Genomic DNA, 21,625 nt, shown 5'->3' on the forward strand with positions numbered 1-21,625 from the left:
ACACGATTCCAACATTTATCATAATATGACCCTATGTGTTTCTTTTTAGTCCGGTCTAATCAGCACAAGAACATTTCATACCAATTTTCAGCTGTATGCGAATTATTGCAACCTTTTTTATTGTAACTATATTTAATTTGACTGGACTTTTTAGAAATCTTTGTTTTATTCAAGTTTTAATTCAATTTACTTACTAGACACTTATCATGCTTTTTTGAAACGGGTACGACAATGAAATAAAGCACATGATATTTTTGTTAAGCATAGTTTATTGTTTATAAAATATCACAGATTACAAAATACATTATTTACAGTAGGCACTAAAGACAGTACCGATTTATATTTATTATTAACAAAACAAACATTCCTTATTCCGATAGTAGACTTAACTTCAGTCTTACAATAACTTAGTTTATTTTAGTAAATGCAGAGTACAAGTTACGGAACTGTTTGCAAAATATAGGAACACGGCATTATTTCATGAAATTATACAAAGATCATGTAATTACTTTTGTATTTTATGTTTACCAGATTTGTCAATAACTTAACAATACAAAAATCGGCGTTTCTCATAGCATGGGTTTAAAGATATTTTAAAAAACAAAAATTAAGAAAGTAATGCTAAAAATAACTTAAATTAACAGAAATCAATATTTACAAAGTTGACTATTGCAATAAATTATCTAAAAATACAAACTCAAATTCTATACCTTTTAAAGTTCTGAACCTAAAATATTATACTACCCAATGATTTATATCGTCAAGCGATTTAGTAGGTCCATCCAAAAAAACATATCTTTGGATGGAATCTTACCTAAAAACTCATCTGTCAAAAAACAAACAACATTTTTTCCATCCACAATCCTATCCAATGAACCAAAAAACTTTATAAACAAAGAACACTCTATTTTACAAATAGTCAAACAGATTTTGTGCCGATAGCTGGCGGCCATTAGTGCTATGGATAAATTGATTGGAAAAAACAAACAAATGAAACTCAAATACCTGTAAACGTAGATATAATAGTCCACGAAGTAAACACTATATGAGGAGATTGACAAATATATCCTCCTTGAAGGCAAGTTGCAAGTTCTGCTAGTGAGTTTGATCGCGATTTCATTCTCCGAGTTCAAAAAGCTTTTCCATCCTAGACCCTATCTCATAAAGCATAAAGTATAAATAAAACAGTTGAGGCCCTACTTAACGATGGTCAAGCAGATTTTATCCCGGTAGCTGGTGTCCAGGGGTGCGGTAGGCAAAGTAACAGCCACGTCCACTTTGGAGACCGAAGGTGATGAAGGCATCAGCTCGGCCAGCTGCGACGAACACTCACTGGAGCGTGACGTCATTGTTCGAGCTGTTACAACAAATAAACAAATATTTAGTTGTAATAACTTATCTTCAAAAGGCAACGGCTACTGCTGACTTAACGTCCGTCAACACATAGCTCAAACCACTGAACGGATTGCTTTGAAAGGAACGCAGATAGTTATTCTGATGTAGCATTTGCTAAGAAAGTATTTTTCACAATTCACCATCTATGGAGATAAAACGGGGGTTCAAAGTTTAGCTAAAGAGTTTATTGTAAAAACTTGAATATCACAGCTGGAAAAGAAAATTTACATGAATTTTACTTACAATTTGTATAGCAGCTGGAGGCTGACTCCCCTGATGGGCTGTAAGGTTTCATCTCATAGTGATTGCTGCCAGCTGAAGACTGCTGCCTACTCCTCTGCCCGAAGGGAGACGCGTAGCTGGAGAAAAAGTTCGTGGTCAATTTGATGATAGCACATAGTTACTTACAGTTACTAAACGAGCCAATGACTATGAGTTTGGTAATCTTGAGCTAACTCTATTCTAGAATACACTTGGATTATAATCCAAGAATACTAGAAGATCATCTAGAGTAACCTGTTAACCAAGTGCGTGTCGCGCAGTGTAGGGTTCCGTAGTTGCCCGTCGTTACCACAACATATTTCAGAAGCAAGCAATTATCATCTAAAGTCACATTTAATGGTGCAAAATGGTGACATTTTGAAGTTTCAAGCAACGTTCATGGTGGTTTCTTACCTGTCCCTCACGTGGGGCATGTCGTAGTGATTGTCAGGCCCCTGCATCCAATACTCGTTGCAGGCTCTCGTCAGGTCTGGGGCAGCGTTGCTTTTATTGCTGGAGTATGACTTCGGCATACCTAACATTAAAAAAAACCATTGGTAACTGCTCCTGAAGGACTAAATAAGGACCTTAAAGAAGCCCAAGTCAACATTGAGGCGACCCAGGACCGAGCCGCCTTAAGACGCATGATATGGAGGGCCGAGCCCAAATAAAATGGGAATGGGCCAGGCAAAGAAGGTAACTGCTCATGAAGAGCAACTCTTTATATGATAAATATAACTTACCTGTACTAGCTGCTATGTAGCCAGGTCGAGAATTCCTGTACTTGCACCAAACGTACAAGATGGCTACTCCAGCAGCCAACATGGCTATCGTGATACCAATGCCAATGTAAAGGGTGGTATTGTTGTATAGTCCTAAAATAATAATAGAGAATGATTAGGAACAGAGGATTTTATGTTGCTTTGAAGGGAGGAAAGGAATTCCACATACCATTAGCACATAGCCCGTCTACACAGGACGCATGTTGCAATGTGGACCCAGAACAAGCGCCTGCGCACTCTCTCCGTCTCACTCTAACGCAGTCTTCTCCACAAGTGGACCACGCACCCCATTGGGACCAGGCTCCACCTGAACGGAAATTGAAGATTGAGATTGAGATTTGTAAATATTGAGTTGTCCAGCTTTGGATCTGGATTACCTCGAGTTTTACTCTGATATAATTCAAAATATCAAACAAGAATGTTCGAGTGGCCTACATTTGCCACGGAACTGTTAAATGTATAGAATAAAGCATAGTTCACATCATGGCCAGAGCAGTGCGGGGCACCTTTTAGCCAAAGAAGCGCTAATGTAAGTTCTTCAGCGGTGAAAGCAGTTTAAAGGTACAAGTTGGTAGCGTAGCGGACGACATGAAGCAGCAGCCGACGACGTGTCGCAGCGACACTACTGGTTTCTATGTATTTCTATGAAATACCATTCATAGTAAGCGACACGTCGCCTGGAAGTATTTAATAAAAATACATAAAAAGTGACTGCTGCTGCTGCGTGTAGTCGGCTACGAACTTGCACCTTAAGAACGACTGTTAAGGATAGAGACGATAGAGTCGATTAGGGAAAGTCACCAGCATTGGAGTAACAACCTTATGCTAATAAGAATAAGTGTTCCACAATCTGACCTCCCTGACACCTCAAACACTCGTCGTCAGTCTGCGTGGCCTGTCCCCTGCACGGCGCGCCGCCATTGGCAGGCGCCGGCTCGGTACACGTGCGCGCGCGCCGCCGGCCGCTGCTCTGGGACCCGCAGCGGCAAGGAGACCAGGGCGACCAGGAGGACCAGCCACCGTTCACTGTTTTGGAAAAACCTTTTTTACTGCCCAGCTTCGAAATGTTTTTTTTTTCTTTGTAGCCAGCTACGAAATCTGGCTACGAAGTGGTCCAGGGGAAAACTAGCTGTAGATGGCTTGAAAAACTGTTTAGGTTTCGGGTCTAAGTGTCATTGTTCCTCAAAAAAAAAATCAAAAATATTTATTCAGCTTAGACCACAAGTGGCACTTATGAACGTCCTCATGATGGTATCTCGCTTTGCGTGTGAGGGATAGGAATATTCGAAACTTCTGATAATGTTTTTCGGAGTCTTTATTAAATGGATCAGAATACTAATAAAAAAATCATTAATTTCTGTTATAATTTATTGTCCTTTGCCACATTGTGACAGCTGTGCTCCGTGGTGATAGCTAACTTCGTACGAAATTAGATTAAAATCACTCCAGCCGTTTAGACGTGAAGAAGTAACAAACATAACTCACACACTCACAAACTTTCGCCTTTTTATTAGTGTGATAGATGGATGTCCTTGCCGAGGGGTTTACCTTTATCTTTTTGTAAACGCACGATAAATTATAGCTAGTTATTATAGTAAAACACTATTTTCATTTCATCTAAACGGCAATCCGTAGAAAGTCACAACGCAGCAAACTGGGTAGGCATCATCAAAACTTCGGCTTTGTTCGAAAACCCTATAAAATGCATTCGCAGGGAACAATTTTAATTTGAAAACTTTCCGCTGGACAGACGCGACTGAAGCCTCAAAACGTAGTAATGGTAATAACGTTGACTATCATTTATTGAAATACGCAGACATTTTTTTATTCGTACTCGTACTTGATAATCAATTTTGTTTAAATTATTTATAAAAAACAATAAAATTACACTTAATTTATTTTCTACCAGGGATTTTCTGTCGCACTATTTCGTAGTTACTAATATAAAATTTCATATTCATAAATTCATATACATAAACATGTGGCTAGTTTCCGTTTGACATTGTCTCTTACACATTGTATTGAGCGTCATAGAACCTATATCTAACCGCAATTTATCACACCATTGCGCATTGGCCCCTTCAAATCTAATGCTTTATTTATAACTTGCTACTATTCGCTGATCAGAAAACGTGTATTCATGTAACCAAATAGTCATATTAACTAAACTATGTCATAACGATTTCCGACCGCACGCCATTCGTGGAACCATCGCTCGTGGCTTCCTGTCCGTTCCCAGTATTGTCTCTAAAAGTCGAATTCCGATGCAAATCTGTTTTCGCTCGTTCAGTCCTTACACGCGTTTCTAAGTATTTGTACACCTGCTAGAAATTGTTTCTTAAATCCTTTCTAATTGCTGCGAATTTCAGCGTGGGAGTTGCTTTACGAGGAGGGAATCTCATTAGACATCCAGCTTATCCCTAATGACGCATAATGTCATACACATTGGAAGTTGGAGGAGTAGCATCTCTTCCAAGTGAAACTCTTTTAGGCTGAGTTGCACCACCTATTTACCTTTGACCGTAACTATAACGATAGCTGGTGTATTTTGTATGTAGTTTGACAATTTTTTGACGTTAGTTAAAGTCATAGTAAGATGGTACAACCCAGCCTTAGTATTTGTGGCAAAAATGTAAAATAGAAGTGAAAGTTTGTAATGTCCAAAATTTTATTTTCTACTAAAACCGAAAGTACCTACTAAAAATAAACATCAAAACTTTATAAAGATCTACTTTGATACACAGCGAAACGGAAAATAGACGTATCGATCCGAATGAGATACCTAAGGCCAATACCACTATTATAATGTCAATTTTTCATAGGGGTCTCCTAGACCCAAACCTACACATGTTATTACACATTTGCACTTAGTTGATGCCGAGTAAAAACCGTTTTTTTCTTTCGTCACAATAGTATTTTTTATGTTTGTCTTATAGTCTGGATGCTACACCTACTGTATCTGTTTCATTTATGCTACTTATTTACAGATCTGGGTGAGCTTCTTTAGTGTTAGTTAATTACAGTCATGCAAATTGTTTTACTATCTTGTTCACTATTTAGTGCTTTTATACGGGCTTGCAAATACAACTAGTTTTACTTGGCAATAAACGCGCTCGGCTTAGTGCGATTTTGTATGAGAATTGCTACGTTTGTAAACTAAATATTCTAACTAAATAGGTACCCAGCGAAATTAACTAAGTTGAATATTATAAAAGTACCGGCTCTTTTTGGAAATAGTTTACGGTTCCAAAAAAGGGATACCTACAGCTTTTGCTGATAGGTCATTTATTATTTTTAAGCAACATCTCTAGGTTTTTTATAATTTTTATATGCGACTGACTGCGTCAATTGATATTTTCCTTTAGTCAAAAAGTAGAGGCATGGGTATCATTGCCTTACACTAGTACAAGCTATTCATTCTCTGCTAGTTGCAAAATTTTTGCCGTCATATTTCGAGGTTTTTTTAGTTACGAGTATCTTTCATTAAAATCTTTCACTTCTAAAATCCCAGTTTTTTCATGCAGGACAAGGCAGGTATTTAACCGCAATCGTATCTGGTTTTAAGTAAGATGCAGTCTAGGAAGGTACATATCTGCCCTGTAAGTGCCTATTCACTCTCGCCTTGAGAGGCCCGGACTTGTTTTTCGTCAATACCTAAAGAACCGTTTGAGGTATGTTTATGAAATTTGAAGCTGATGTTTATCTTGCAAGTCTCAACAGATGAGCCAAATTTGAAGTGTTAATGCACAGTACTTTTTGAGTGATGAGGAGTCAAAAGTGGCTCCAAGTGTTTCGTCTAAATATATGCACGTTGCAGTCCCCTCCCTGGAACTAGGCTTAACATGCTCCCGCATGTCTAGAATATTAGCTCAATGTTGATTTAGTCGATTTTCTCCTGATGGGAACATGTAAGACAAAAATAAAATTTCCAATATTACAGACCTTCTAGAGCAGATGTCGCGAAAACTATACAAGATATAGAAAAACTTGACTATCTCACCTGTAGAAAATTGAATAAGCTTTTTTTGGTTCATAGTAGTCATGTCACTAGGAGGCATAGTTTCCGAGGATTAAGCGAAAAACCGAAAAGTGGTACCCTTAAACCCCCCTCTCTCCGGCGGCTCAAGGGCCAAGGGCGGGGACTTTTGCTATGTTCACCTCCTAACTAGTCTAAATAAAGTCCCGAAGTCAAAAATTGTGTTCCACGGATTTCCATCTATAATGCTTTATTGACTGGACTATAAATTATGGTGTCTAAACAAGTAACGACACTTTCCATAGAGTAAACTCACCATAGACAGCTAGCACCGCCACGTCGGACTCCCTCCGGCCTGCGATGTTCTCGGCCACGCACGTATAGTTCGCCATGTCCTACAACACACGCGGTCGGAATCACTAATGTGGTTGAGGAGTTATGCACTGGCTAGTTAGCGTTGTCACGTCTGATTGCTTAATCCACCTGAGCTTTCATTTTAATTAAAATTTTAACAAAGGCATTTTAGACAGTGAATAAAGTGACACTTTATTTATTTAGGTTATTTGTCTCATATTATTACCGTCGTTACGCTTAGTAAACTTTTTAAAAATTCCCTTGATGAAGAGAAGTTTGCCACCTGTAAAGTATCTTCAGCTTCGGCAGCTAGCGGCACGCATGGAAACGTTCTTCTACCCTCTTCTACGATAGCCAAGTAGAGCAGCTGTATCATCATTTATAAGCCAAATACTTAAGGCTGCTGCTGAACCAACGTTTCGTCCGTACTCCGTAGCCTCGATGACTACTCCTGTCTTAATCGAGCTTTTCGCTTCCACTAAAGTGAAGTTGAGTCGTTTTTCGTTGAGTTGAGTCACTGTATCTTCACTCTTAGTCCAAGTGTGGGAACATACCTGCAAGCTAACTTTTGGTAGAACCAGCGTTTCGTCCGTGGCCTCAATGACCTCTCCGTTCCTAGTACAGCTGATAGTGACTAGCGGAGCGGTGGCTGGCGGCACGCATCTGAACGTCATGCTCTTGTCCACTTCTACTATAGCCAATTAGAGCCATTGAATAAGCCAAGTTCTCGTGCTTACCTGCAAGCCAACTTTTGGCAGGACCAGCGTTTCGTCAGTGGCCTCAATGATCACTCCGTTCCTAGTCCAGCTGATGGTAGCTGGCGGAGCGGCGGCTGGCGGCACGCATCTGATCGTCACCTCCTTACTGACTTCTACTACAGCCAAGTAGAGCTGTATGTTCACCTATAGTAAATTTTCTCGTGCTTACCTGCAAGCCAACTTTTGGCAGGACCAGCGTTTCGTCAGTGGCCTCAATGACCACTCCGTTCCTAGTCCAGCTGATGGTAGCTGGTGGAGCGGCGGCTGGCGGCACGCATCTGAAGGTGACTCCTCTGCCAGCTTCCACTGTGGCCGACTGGGGCTGCTGAGTGAACTGCTTCTTTATATCTGTTGAGGGAACAAGAGTTTAGATATTTTTTACAGTCTCCCTAACATTTTCTGCAACTTGCAATTATTTCATTGATGTTTTAAAGATTTTTCAATGTCAACGTTTTTTGGCTTAATTTCAGACTTTTTTTAGATTCTATTAGAGCAAACCAGAGTAGGTATGACAAATCCATATCTGTGAAAAACATAAACCCTCGAATACAGAGCTTAACCGATATAAGTAAAGGCACGGTAAAGGTTAGCATGTCTGAAATTGATAGCGTTTATGATACCACTAATAAATAATTTACCGAATACCGGATACACGTATTACTGCCAAAAATAAAACTACTTGAAATATGATTGATCGCTTCAAAGGGAAATATCCCATCGTCCCGCCCACGCACTTTTTCTTCAACGCTTCAAACCCTGTCTGGAGCTGACGTTGACGTCACAGAAATGACTCCACCACGCCCAGTACATCCAAATAAAGCTAGTGGGTATTTATCAGGGCTAGGGTTAACGAGCGGAAGCAATGCTTCCTTCGAGTAATGGTGCCACCCCTTGGGTGAGGGTAAAAAACTTTACGACATGCAGGCTTGGGTCTTGCGTATATTTACGGTGTACGACCCTTGTAGTTGTAGTGCTAAGTATAAGATCATTACGGAATATATGGAGCACTTGTCCCATAAATTCACTTTTTAGTTTAGATGAGGGTAATTTTTCTATTTCTGTCAGTGAGTGGCGGCAGATCTGCACTTGGAATTATAGTCGTAGGTTTTATCAGTCAGTGGTGGCATATCTGCACTTGTAATTATTGCCAAGTGCACCGACTTGATGGCACATGGTCCAAAACTCCAAACTCTATAATGTTTATTAATTTTTTTTTTGGAAATAATTTCATATTAAAACTTGCTAATTTTTATGTCATTACTCATAGTTTATAGCTAGGGCATCATAGCGTTCCAGTATACAAGTGTATTATTGAGCATCAATGCTCAAATAAAATCCTCTCTTCCTTTCAAGAAAGTCGTGACAATCGGAAACTAATGGGCATTTAAATGTTTGTTTTCCTAACTGACACATTCACTGTCAGTCAAAACAAAAATGCATCAGTTAAATTTACTGTTAAGGTGTGCGGACCAGCGTGTGGGATATTGAATCCTAAAGCGGGTGACTGCACGTGACATTTCTATTATAAACTTTCGGTAAAGCCCAAAATCGGTTACAACACAGGTCCACATCCTATTAATTTTAGAAAAGTTGTTCTGTCGCTGGATTGAGATTTAGTTCTTATAGATTTCAGTCTTTAGTAAACGAAATTGGATCCTCTTCTTTTTATTGACCAATAAAAAATACATTATAACTAATATCGCGTCATTTATCTAGTCCAAAGATTTAAAGCTGGGTTGCATCATCTTACTTTAACTTTTACAAATGTCAAAAATCTGTCAAACTCCATACAAAAAGCTCCGGATATCGGACTCGGCCTAAGTAGAGTTTGAAATTAACAAATCGCTCACTTATGTAGGTAACAGTTCTTCACGAGATTCGAAGCCGATACCACAGCTAGCTATTGGTCTCATACTTGATGAACGTATGACCGAATTAGCACCTTTCACATCTGTCGCAGTATTTCAAACCGTGCCTTATTCGGTGTCACTCTGAAATCATTTCAGTGTCACTGCATGAGACATTCCATCCTTGTCCCTCTCCCACATCAGACAGAGAGGGTAACTGTTAATTGTCTCTGAAGCTTTATTTCGGTCTTTGTTTTGGCGGCTTCCTGCTTTTGGTTTTCGTTGCATTGTCTCATTGTGAACGAATTTTCAATTTATAGTTTCTGGCGCGAGTTGGCGAGGGGATGATATAGGGGAGCTTTGTATTTTTATTCAGTGTATACTTTGACTGTGTTTCTTGAAATAGCAAAAAGTGGCTACGGCTGGAGAGATTAAAATGAAAACGGTAATAAGTTTCTTATTTGTTGGAGGTCTTTGTAGAATTATAGCTAGCTTTATCTGCCGTCTTTACCCGCATTCTTTGTAGGGATTTTGTTCACAATTTTATGGTTTAATAATTTGCACGGATACATGATTATTTTTTAAAAGTAATTACTCCTTGCAACATTAGCTGTTTTGTCAATTTTAAACCTAATAGGTAAAATACTTCTAAAGGACGTAGCACATTTATCAACCCCGAAAAGGATCGTAACCGGATCAACTCGAGGCTGTCAGTTTTCCTTTTATAAATGAAACTCCATACTGCAATGCTCACTTATCCACACCGTAACATGAACACCTCGCCTCGCGGTTGACAGTGCGCGAATGGCGATGACAGCTCGTGAAAGGCGATACGGTGTTGATTCCTTTTTGAGTTGATAAGTCTGCTATGACCTTTAGGCGGTTATCACACTACACCGCGCTCCGCCGCGGTACGCGGGACGACAGATTTAATCATTGTATGCAAATACCTCAGTTTGTATAGAAAACACGCGCGGCACAACACACTGACAATATTATTTAGTAGTGGGATTTTTTATATGAAATCACGCGCTCCGCGGCGGAGCGCGGCGCAATGTGATAAGTGTGATAACCGCCTTAGGGTGGATTCGACCAAACAAGAGTAAACATTAATCTCAGAATAAATCGTCAGTTTTGACATATTTCCCATACTGAAACTGTCAATGTGCCAGTTATACCAGGAGTTATTCTCGGATAAAAGTTTTGTCGAATCGGGCCTCAGACGGGTAGGTAAACTAAGTTTAAAGGTCTTAATGCATATTTAATTTAATACACAAAGATAATTAACTAGACAATTAAATCCACATTTCTATTTCCAATACTAAATTCCAGAATAATCCTCAGATAATCTCACTCAAGCCGTTTAAGCATTTTAACGACTATAACTAGATCTTTTAAACGTCTCAATTACATTACTTTAGTTTCCTTGTCGCCGTCTGCCTTTTAATTACCCTTTAAAGTAAGTTATAAATATCTGAGAGGTACTTAATGAGCCCGTCTCGATCTGTTATGGCTTAATCGAACGCCGGTCGTGTATTTATTTTGAGTATGAAGTTTATTTTTAGGTAATGTAGAGATATAAAAGCTGTTTAAAACACTGGTAAAGTAGTAAACTAGGTAAGACTTAATTGTTCATACAGTCGACACCAAATTAGAGACTATGCTTTTTTGTTGCAAAATATATTGCGGCTACATAAGATAATATTAATAAATAATAATAAGTAACATTGATGGGCAGGATATCAGACTCTGCATAATGACACATATCATTTCGGTAGGTACTTAGTTAGTTATTTATTACTCGCGACTTCGTACGCGTGAACCCCGTTGTACCTCCTTAGGGTTGGAGTTTTGTGGAACCTACCTGCCAAATTTCAAGTTTTTAAGTGTTATAGTTTTTGAGATTTCGTGAAATTTACTAAACCTTTTGTTACTTATAGGACCCCATATAATATTCCAACTGTGATAGTCGTATACGGAACCTTCAACTAAATCCGAATCACTCTTTACTATCGATTTCATTATCGGTTGAAATATTTATTTTCCCTTCGAATGTCTTTACGATATCCGGCATTATTAGTCTACTGCGAGCATTCGCCGAGCATCGTCTACACCTATAAATTAATGCTCGAATACCGCGGGGTTTAATGACATAATTTACATATTCATCAAGCGAACTTCCGTTTACGTGTACGCATTTGATTCGTAAGGGAAACCAATCACAGTGAAGTTTTGTACAGTAAACTTTATGCCGTGCGACGAGTACTATTCCCACCGCTCGCTCCCACTGTGTGGCCAGGATCTACATCTGTGTGCTAAAAGGAAAACAATGGGGTCTGATGACACAAAGCAGAGTGATAAGAAATTGTGAACCGACTTTTTAGATCCATGTAGGTCCGTACAGTCGGCAAAAAAGTAACAAATTAATCCTAGGGATGTTGATTTAAAATCTTGAAAGGTTTGCGAAAATTTTCCACTTTAATTTTAACGTACCTACAACTAAATGATGAGCTGAATAATCTTTGTCCGGTACAAAATACTTTGTTTTCATCACAATTCACAATCATCTGAAATTGTTTTTCAACATAGCTCCTAATACTACATAAGATACTACAGTACCTACTTAGCTTATTGATTTTAAGTTTCTAGGGCACTTTTAGTCTTGCGTCCAAAAAAAACTACAGTTTTATCAAAACGAACATCAAGTATTACAATTTCCACAATAAAAGACCTGTTGCACATTTTACAACTTGAAAGAATAGGCCCTACTGGCCCTGCCTGAATTATGTTCCAATGTTACTAGACATACATAATGCAATAAATCCTCGTCCAAAGCTGTAATTAAAACTTTAAACATTTTAATTAAAGGCACTAAATCTAGTCGTGACCGAACCACGGGGCTAACTTATAATCAAGCGCTGGTAAATATGTCTAAGTCGGAGTTATTTCATAGAACTCGTGATTGAACTGATAACGCATTAATAATTTATGAGGTATTGTGGGACGTGGTTGTGGGGCTTGTTAGTTTTGTACCATTCTATTAGTCTTAACTTTAAATCCAATACAGCTAAAATGCTTATATCAAATACCTCATGTAGGTTACCTGACCTAGCTTTATATTTATCGCTATATTTTGCAACAAAAAACATTTCAACATTTTTTATTTTAAAATGTAAATAAATGATAATGCGTAGTTTTTCCAGTATATTATTTTGTTTCATAAAGCTATTAAGTCAGGTACTTTCGAAGATATTGAAGATTTTCTAACCGACCGTTTTTCTTTGCGATTCGGTGTTAAGCCCTCATTTTTAAGTGACCCCTATGAAAACAAAATTTCTGTTATGTGTTACCATAGGGTCACTTAAAATTAGGGATTGATGGTGAAAACGGGCATAAGACAACGATATCCTTTCTGTATTTGTACAAAGGCAGCACATCAAACTATATATTGAGGTATCTTAAACAGTTTTAGTAAGTGCTATTTTACAACAAGAATTTAAAAATGTAATGCTGTCGACTGTACAGATGACAGCACGTTCGTTCGTTCGTTCGTTTTAGCCGAAAGACGTCCACTGCTGGACAAAGGCCTCCCCCAAGGATTTCCACGAAGACCGATCCTGCGCTTCTCGCATCCAGGCACCTCCCGCGACATTCACCAGATCGTCGGTCCACCTAGTGGGAGGCCTGACCACGCTACGCCTTCCGGCTCTTGATCGCCACTCAAGAACTTTCCTGCTCCAGCGGCCATCAGCTCTACGAGCACATCAAACACAGATGACAGCACATCAAAACTAAAACTACTACAGTATCTTATGTCGTTGGAATAGGTGTGAATTTGCAACAAGATTGTATAGTCTGATATGCTGACGTATGTACATTGGCGGACATCGTGTATATTTCCCTATTCAATTTGTTACTATCCGACGTGGGACGAGTTTTGTCAATTAAACAATAAATTTCAATGGACGAAAGCCATTAAATAAATTAGTGCGAAGTAATTGGGCCGCTGAATTAAAGAATAGCTTTCAAGTCAATGTCGACCAAGGACTTTATCAAGTAGCTTGCTTGGAATGATCTCTAATATAGATAGAGATTATTTATTACCAACGATGCCAATTTAATAATTCAACTCATGAAGTAATTTGACCTACTTAGGCTGGGTTGCACCACCTTACTTTAACTTTGACAAAAGTCAAAAATCTGTCAAACTCCATACAAAAAACACCGGTTATTGTTAAAGTTACGGTCAAAATTAGATGGTGCAACTCAGCCTTAGTGCCTTAAACTGATTTAAAACTTCACTTTTTCAAGTCATTCATGAGTTTTTCAAATAAACAATTTGAAAAAATTTAACTGTCTAAGGTAGGAATTGAACCCACGACCTTTCGCTTGCTTTGTTTGTTTGTTTGAGAAGCGACTCTAATCGCTAAGCAATTTTAATTCATTTGTCTGTTCTGAGATAGAACTCTGGGCCACCGAATCAAGATAGTTTTAACACTCTTTATCTATCTAGACCACCGTAATGTTGCATTTGTACCTAATTTAAAGGACTTAATTAAAGTTACTTACAAGCATACTCAATGAACACCGACTGACTCCGTATCCTGCCTTTGCTATTCCACGCATAGCACTCACACCCGTACGTCCCTCCGAAGTACTCATCCACCTCGTTCCTCGTCACGTTCAGTTCTGCTTCGACTACCCTCACTCCATTATGAGGATCCACGTGTTCCAACTGCACAGTCTTCTCAATTCTTACTCCATTACATTTGAAGAACACCTGAAGAGCATTTGCTGCTCTGCAAATTAGCGTAGCTGGTCTTGTTCTTAGAACGTAGGAATTTTTAGGTTCTAGAAGGAATATTGGGAGACCGTCAATGGTTTCATCGTTTTCTGGTAGAGGAATGTAATCATCTTCTTCTTCTACTGGTTTGAAGTCGGCTAAGTAAGGGTCGAAGTCGGATAGACCGTCTGGATGGATGTATTCCGGTCTCATCTCTTTTTCTGTAGAGTGTTCTGTGTCTGAAACAAACATATTTATATTTTTAGAATAGCAGACTTACACTCGTATTCACAAACGATACTTGCTTAAGTGAAGCGGCAAATCGAATGCACAGCGTTGAATAGAGCTTTGTGATTGGTTCGTGTGTGACCCTGTGCATCCACGCGCACTGTGAGACCTCATAGTAATGTTTGTGAATACCGGCGTTAATTAACATTGCCTTTGTCTTGTTGATTGTGACTCATATGGATTGTTCTACTTTGTGTTGTCTACTTTGTGAACAGAAAAGAATTAATTATTGAAACTAAGTTATTTATTAGAAACACTAATCTAAACATGCATACGATCTCAAATACTCTGATCAATTAGAGTGGGAATGTAGTGATATTCTTTAATACGAATAGTAATTTACTGATCATTAATCCATTGGATTATGATGATAAGTTTTGAAGTGATTATACTCTCTATTAATCCCTTGATTACAAAATTATCTGTTTACCATTTAGAATCCAATAGCTTAATGGAGTAAACAATTTGAGTTTCTTACTAACTACTAAGGACGATTTTAACGCTCGTATCCACAATCGCAAACGATACTTGCTCAAGTGAAGCAGCAAATCGAATGCACAGCGTTGAATAGAGCTCCGTGATTGGTTCGTATGTCACTCTGTGCGTCCACGCGCACTGTGAGACGCCAAAGTAATGTTTGTTAATACGGGCGTAAAAGAGACTCACTTGAGAGCAGCTCAAGCGTAGAAAAAGCTCTCGATAATCGTGATTCCCATATTATTTCTAATTAATTTAATTTGAAGTGAAAAAATAAGTATAATTTAGCACAATAGCACATAAAAACATTAGAAATCCCAAACAACAATCACTATCAAACAACTAACTCAACATTAATCGCCAGTCGCAGAACGGGTCCGGCTACCGTACTCGGATAAAAAGCTACCTGGTCATTGACAGGTCCAGTACCGGACGGACCAATTTGCGGGAGATTGCTAGTCGCGGAGCACTTAGCTTGCGCTTCGAATGTAAAGCTTTCACGGCGTTTTAAATGGACGGACGGTTGGTTTTGTATTAATTGGACGATTATTTGATAGATATTTTTAGTTAGATTTAAGATCTTTAGATTAAGATTTTACCTTTTGCAGGGTGATATTTCTGATTGCAGTAATTTACCAGTAATTTGTTATTTTTATGTCAATTTTTAAAGCTTTATGTATGTGATGTTTTTTTTTAGCCTATATTGACTAAGAAAAAAACATCTAATATGAGATATGACTTGACTCAAGTCATATCTCTATGTGCTATTGTAAAATTATAGGTATAAATCTGTTTTTTAGGCTATAATAATCTATTAGACATGCTCAATTTCGATAAATTCAAGGGATATGATTAAGAATTAGCGCAATAAATCCGACTCTACAATTACCTATTTCAATTACTCACTTTCTCTCAATGGAAAGTAAAATCTGCTTTATTAATAATAATTTATTGCCCTGCATGGAGTCATGTGATATTAAGTTAACAGACTAGCTGATTAACCTCTAAAAAAAATACATAAAACTGTTAATAAAATAGTAGCCGTTGAAAAATTCTTTAGTCAACGTTAAAATTTCTTTATTTGTATAAACTATTTATATACATACATACAAATCGTCAAATATTTTGCTCTCAATGAGTCTACATATCTCATAATCTTTTTACCCTACCAATACAAATTTAAAATGCAATATCAATCCAGTTTTGTTCAAAAATACCATAACGTTCTGGGATATCGTTACGAATTATTTGTTTTGATATTCAAATAAAGTTACCAGTTCGGTAGCTTTTACAAAAGCTCTTTCACCCCTCGCAATATGCAGATGGACTGACGGACGTCTGGTGTGAGGGTTCCATTTTGCGTTTTGAAGTGGGTGCTGAACCCCAAAAAATACAATGAGTACTTATTATCTGTGACACTTGAAGGCCTACTGGAGATTTAGGTTTGATTCGTTAGGTATAGGGTAAAAAAGGGCGCTATTTTCGCAGTCGGATAAAAATTTTACTTACAATCAATAAATTAAAAAAATACAATATCATCTTTTGTAAGTTAGTCTTTGCAAAAGGTAAGTATTGCAGTTGGCTCTTAATTTTCCGCATTCTTAGGTGGCCGCCAATAATTACTGTTGTATAGGTCCTTTATTTTTCGTATTTTCCTATATTCAGCCTTTTATGGGATATCAAGATTGTATTTAATAGCTATTCATAATGTTATATTTTATTCTCATATCATTTTTTTTCTATTCTATGTAAATAAGAAAATAATTAATAACTAATTGTTAGTACATAGTTGCATACCTCCATTTCTGACAATCCCCGCGAACATTATCAACAACACTATTTCACAATGGTTCCTTAACAAAAACATCACTAAAAACCACTCTCACGTTCAACCCTGTCATTTATAATTTCATTAAAAATCACTTCTCTATTTGTTATTTAAAAAAGAATAAATCACTTCTTTTTCATTAAAAAATAATAAACCTGTTGAAACTCAAAGTTGTAGCACTTCAAGGGTTAAACAATAGTGTTGTCAGTAATCAAAATACTAGGTAGTATTTTCCCGGAAAATAGTTCGCGGAGCACGTGTTTTCGAGTCACTGAACGAACGGAACGCGTGTGAACCCACCGCCGGCGGATGTCATACTGACAATCTTCGCGCGGATCCCATGCATTCTGCCGTTCGCCATGTGTTGGGCTTACTAATAGGTGGCTACTAAGGGTTTTAATTAGATACTCATTCAAAAACTACCTGCTTGGGAATGTTCCAGATTTTTAAGCAACTTTTCCCAGTATTAGATAAGATAATATTTAAAGACTTGTTATGAAATTTTACTTTTACAGTAAATAAAAAATATCACTGATATTTAACAATACATACTTACATGTTTAGTTTATAAATTAATTAGATTTCTACGATTACTTTATCTGAGGGACATGGAATAGATAAATACATAAGCCATTCGAGACACTAAATTAAATTCGAGTCTATTAGCGCCATCTCTAAAAAGCTTAATAGAACTCAATAGCGTTCAGTTACGTGCAAATAATTTGAGATAGCTTAAGCTTTTGCAACCCATATCTTACTACCGCCCTCTATATTTCCCACTGTAATGGCGATGTTCGTCTAAAGCACAGTTCTGAGCTTTTCATTCAGAGCTTTAAAGCTTACATCTAATCATAAAACCAAATACTAGATGTCGCTGTATTGAATATTACGCCATCTGCACCAAAAGCTCAGTAAAGCTTTTGATTCAAAGCTCGTAAAAGGTGTATCGTAATTCTACACGCAGCCACTAGATGTCACTGTTTCTGAACTAGAGGCCTCTGCTGAAGATATTACGAACTTTGAGCTTTGGGTGAGCTTTTTGTGTTGTTCCTAGATGGCAGCACGGATATTAAATCGTACTTTAATGATAATAGTAAAATATTTGTTTGTGAATTTTTAAATTAATTTTAACTTTAAGTTATGTTTTTTATGATGTTAACTTATAATAAATTAAACGAAATTAAGCTTTGTGTTTTATGGCTGTTTCGTTTCATTTGGTCGGCAAAAAATGGTTTTCGAAAAATACTCGAAGTTGTTACCTATTTCTAGTTAATAAAACTTTGAAAGAAATGTTTAATTCTATAACATCTGGGCTATGATCCTGCTCTTGCTTATCTGTATGATGATGATATTATTATTATGTACAATGGGGGGAGTTGCTTAGAAATCTATTTATGAAAGTTTAACTACCAGCATTCTAGGGTTAACTTATCAAAATACACGTTTGACCTTAAAATTATGCAGCGAATTATTCTCTCATTTGAAAACCGAACGTCCCTGTTTGAAATTCCGAATGATTGATTCCAATTCGAAGTCCCGATCGCGACCAGTGTTGCCAACATTGAATATTGATTGCACAAAAGGCGTTCGACGGCAAAGCGTATTTCAATTCAAAATTATTCGAACACCACCGACTCCTTTTGAAGCTTCAAAATATGTAAGTAGCCAAATTCCAAGTCACATTTTTCTGCTTGGAACAACATTTTGCGTCTCTTTCGAACTCGTTGGGAAATTTTTCTTCTCGCTCCTAATTTTCGGTACGGAAATTCAAATTTGGCGGGTTCGCTCGCCTTTCCGTCGGAATATTTTCAAGTATAATGAACCTCTAAAGGTGGAGCAATCAATGGTAATATCAAAGGTGGATGTTTGCATCGATTTGATATTTTCAAGGTAAAACGTGAATAACGGAGATGTGTTTTTTGGACGACATAAATATTTATGTTACATTTTCTCACTCCCTGCAAAATTATATTTACGCTTCTTAAATATTTCTTCAAGACTTGACAAGCATTGATATTATTGGCTGATTGTTAATAAACATGACTTGTTATGACCAACGCTGCGCCTTGTCATTGTCATTATTTTGTTGATTAATAAAAATATCCGGAACAAACTGAACTCATCTTCACGCTATTGTTTTTATGATCCGAGCTGAGTATCAATATTACCTGTCATAATTATTGTACCAAGCATTAACCCCTCTCATTCCAAACAATACCACTCAACGGCCTTAAGCCACTACTCGAACTAGCAGATTAGCGACGCACGCGCCTAATCACAAACGAAGGTAAAGCGGTTTACCAACTTGATCGAGTTAGTCCCCAAGATTCGAACAATTCGAGTAAGATTCGTCCGCTGCAGCGTTCGTTTGTGGCGCGTGACGTGCATGAGCGTTTTGATACGGGTTTATACGTAAGGATTGCAGAAAAAGTTTTTGTGTATTTTTTAACAGTTGCAATAACGCAACCCACTCACATTACTTTTATTGTTAATGATTTTTATCAAATAATCATTGTTTTTGCCTACTTTTTGCACATAATATTTTCTGAAGAAGATTTTCCCTTCTCAGTAAGTATATGATAGCAACTAAGCAACTAGTTTTTCCCAAAAAGATATCCTGAAAATTTTCTTATTCTGATTTGATTTACTGATCGTCTTAATGCGTCAAGACAATCTATCCTGAAATACATTACCGTTGATGAGCAATGTCTTGGAAAATCTTATACATATTATTTTTTCCGTGTAAACGGATAGATGGCTGGTGACATAGATCTTCATGGAGATTTTTTAAATGTTTTCTGTCAATAAGTAAAGTATTTCTATCAATCTATCTAAATGTCCAAATTTTTTATGGTACAATCTCGCTCCAGTAACCTTTTGACTGGATTCGGGCTGCGCATAGAACTCTATCCTTTCCGAACGAACAATCTTGCTATGTAAAGGCTCCTTTTCTCAAGTGTGTCTCCACGAGTATCTGTAGAGGCAACAATCCGCAGTATTTCGCCTCTCAGCCCGAATACGGGTTTAGTGAGTTTGGCGAGTCTCATTCTCTGGTTTGTATCTCGCTTGTATGGGATGGGAGGATTAGTCGTGGAGTGTCAGGTGTTCCACTTTACTTTATTAACTATTGAAGGGTTATAGTATAGAGGTATAAGACCAAGGGTGAACGTTTTGAAATTGGTCAGTGATATCATTTTCTGATGTAGCGTCAGCGTATACTGCATTTGTTTATTAGACAAAACACAGTAGGTCGCGCGTCACGACTGACGCACATCTTATTAGTATATAAGCAGTTAATAATTAATAAACTACGCTCTTGATTATCGCACACGCATCCAGCTGTTTCATTTGTCGTCTCCCTGCTCAGGAGCCAAATTGGTGACCCCGACGTGATTCTCCGTGATTGCACATTTCAATCGGCCTTCCACAAGCGGTTATCACCGATTGAAATTTCAAGAGGCATATAGTCACGGAAATCGTAATTTTGGGAGAACAACAGCCGGTGAACATACAAGAGACAATGTATCAGCAACAGTGCGCACCCTCGCCAGCGGACAGAGCTGCACCTCCACCGCCGAGTGAAGTATCAACCATCAGCGTTACCTCACGTATACCCGATTTTTGGCGGGATCAACCTCGGTTGTGGTTTGCACAGTTTGACGCAATATTGGCACCACAGAAACAAGGTGACGAAACCAGATACAATCTTGTAATTGCAAAGCTGGGCAAAGAAGAAATACAAGAAGTCAGCGACATCATTCTCAATCCACCGAGTTCCGAAAAATACAAGGCCCTACGGGACAGATTGCTGAAGGTGCATGAAGAATCGGAAGCAAGACAGATGCAAAAATTGCTAACTGAGATGGACCTTGGTGACCAAAAACCATCTGGTCTACTTCGACGAATGCGGGAGCTTGCCAGAAATAAATTTCCTGATGACACCCTCAGGATAATGTGGGCTCAACATCTACCTACATCAGTAAGGGCAGTCCTAGCAGTCACAGAGAGCAAGGACCTAGCCAAACTTGCGGATATTGCTGATAAAGTGATGGACAACACTCGCTCAACCGAAATAGCGCAAGTATCGTCATCACAATCTCCGCTAGAGCAAATACATCAACGGCTAGACAAGATGTCCTTAGAGTTGAATGAAGTAAAGAACTCACGCAATAGACAAGGATCCAGCTCCAGCTCTCAAAACCGTACACCACCACGATCACGGAACAACAATAGTCGAGAAAATCCGAACTGGTCATGCTTTTATCATCGGAAGTATGGCCTTAAAGCAACTAAATGCGGTGATTTAATTAACTGCTCTGCACAGAAATCGGAAAACTAGATCCGACACCGATCGCGGCGGGAGTTGGTGTTGACGGATTATGTTACCGCCTATGTGTCACCGACCGTAAAAGTGGGACACAATTTTTGGTAGACACCGGAGCGGACGTTTCAGTACTCGCCCGCAAGAAAGAAAAAGGCAACACCAACAACAATTACGCCATATATGCTGCCAACGGAACGAAAATAAGAACTTATGGACTTAACCGTCACCTTAGATCTTGGCTTAAGACGACCCTTCACGTGGACCTTCGTCATTGCAGATGTACGTCGATCCATCCTTGGTGCAGATTTCCTGGCTAAGAATCAGCTTAACATCGATCTCAGCGCAAAGAAATTAATTGACAAAATCAATAATTTGTCAATATCAACGCACACATCGATATCGTCTGAATCATCAATTCGCACAATCGACGTCACCTGCCCATACGCCGAGTTACTAAGCGAATTTCCTGACGTAACAAGGCCGTCGACGCTGAAAAATGCACCTAAGCATAATGTCGTGCATTACCTACATACGACGGGACCGCCGACCTAT

At 38.3% G+C, this 21,625-nt stretch overlaps 1 protein-coding gene across 1 annotated transcript; it reads right to left on the reverse strand.

Annotated features, from left to right (window-relative positions):
* Window positions 1-267: 267 nt before the first annotated feature.
* On the reverse strand, window positions 268-17,051 carry LOC135071564 (netrin receptor unc-5-like). The gene is made up of 10 exons (XM_063965336.1): window positions 16,719-17,051; window positions 13,943-14,395; window positions 7,696-7,874; window positions 6,731-6,809; window positions 3,294-3,464; window positions 2,608-2,745; window positions 2,400-2,531; window positions 2,071-2,191; window positions 1,639-1,754; window positions 268-1,357 (listed from the first exon to the last, which is right to left on the reverse strand). Exons 1-10 carry the CDS (start codon window positions 16,786-16,788, stop codon window positions 1,197-1,199), a joined length of 1,620 nt encoding a protein of 539 aa, XP_063821406.1. The 5' UTR covers window positions 16,789-17,051; the 3' UTR covers window positions 268-1,196.
* Window positions 17,052-21,625: the final 4,574 nt, after the last annotated feature.

This window comes from Ostrinia nubilalis, chromosome 4 (assembly GCF_963855985.1).
Source record: "Ostrinia nubilalis chromosome 4, ilOstNubi1.1, whole genome shotgun sequence".
Lineage (NCBI taxonomy): Eukaryota > Metazoa > Arthropoda > Insecta > Lepidoptera > Crambidae > Ostrinia > Ostrinia nubilalis.

What these genes read in the sequence shown, in the direction of transcription:
- LOC135071564 (XM_063965336.1), bottom strand. Translation starts at nt 16,788, where the DNA reads ATGTTTTTGTTAAGGAACCATTGTGAAATAGTGTTGTTGATAATGTTC. An exon ending in GGTGTTCATTGAGTATGCTT is followed by an intron (nt 7,875 to 13,942) that starts GTAAGTAACTTT and finishes TTCCCTCAACAG; the next exon opens with ATATAAAGAAGCAGTTCACT. An exon ending in CTACATAGCAGCTAGTACAG is followed by an intron (nt 2,192 to 2,399) that starts GTAAGTTATATT and finishes TTTTAATGTTAG; the next exon opens with GTATGCCGAAGTCATACTCC.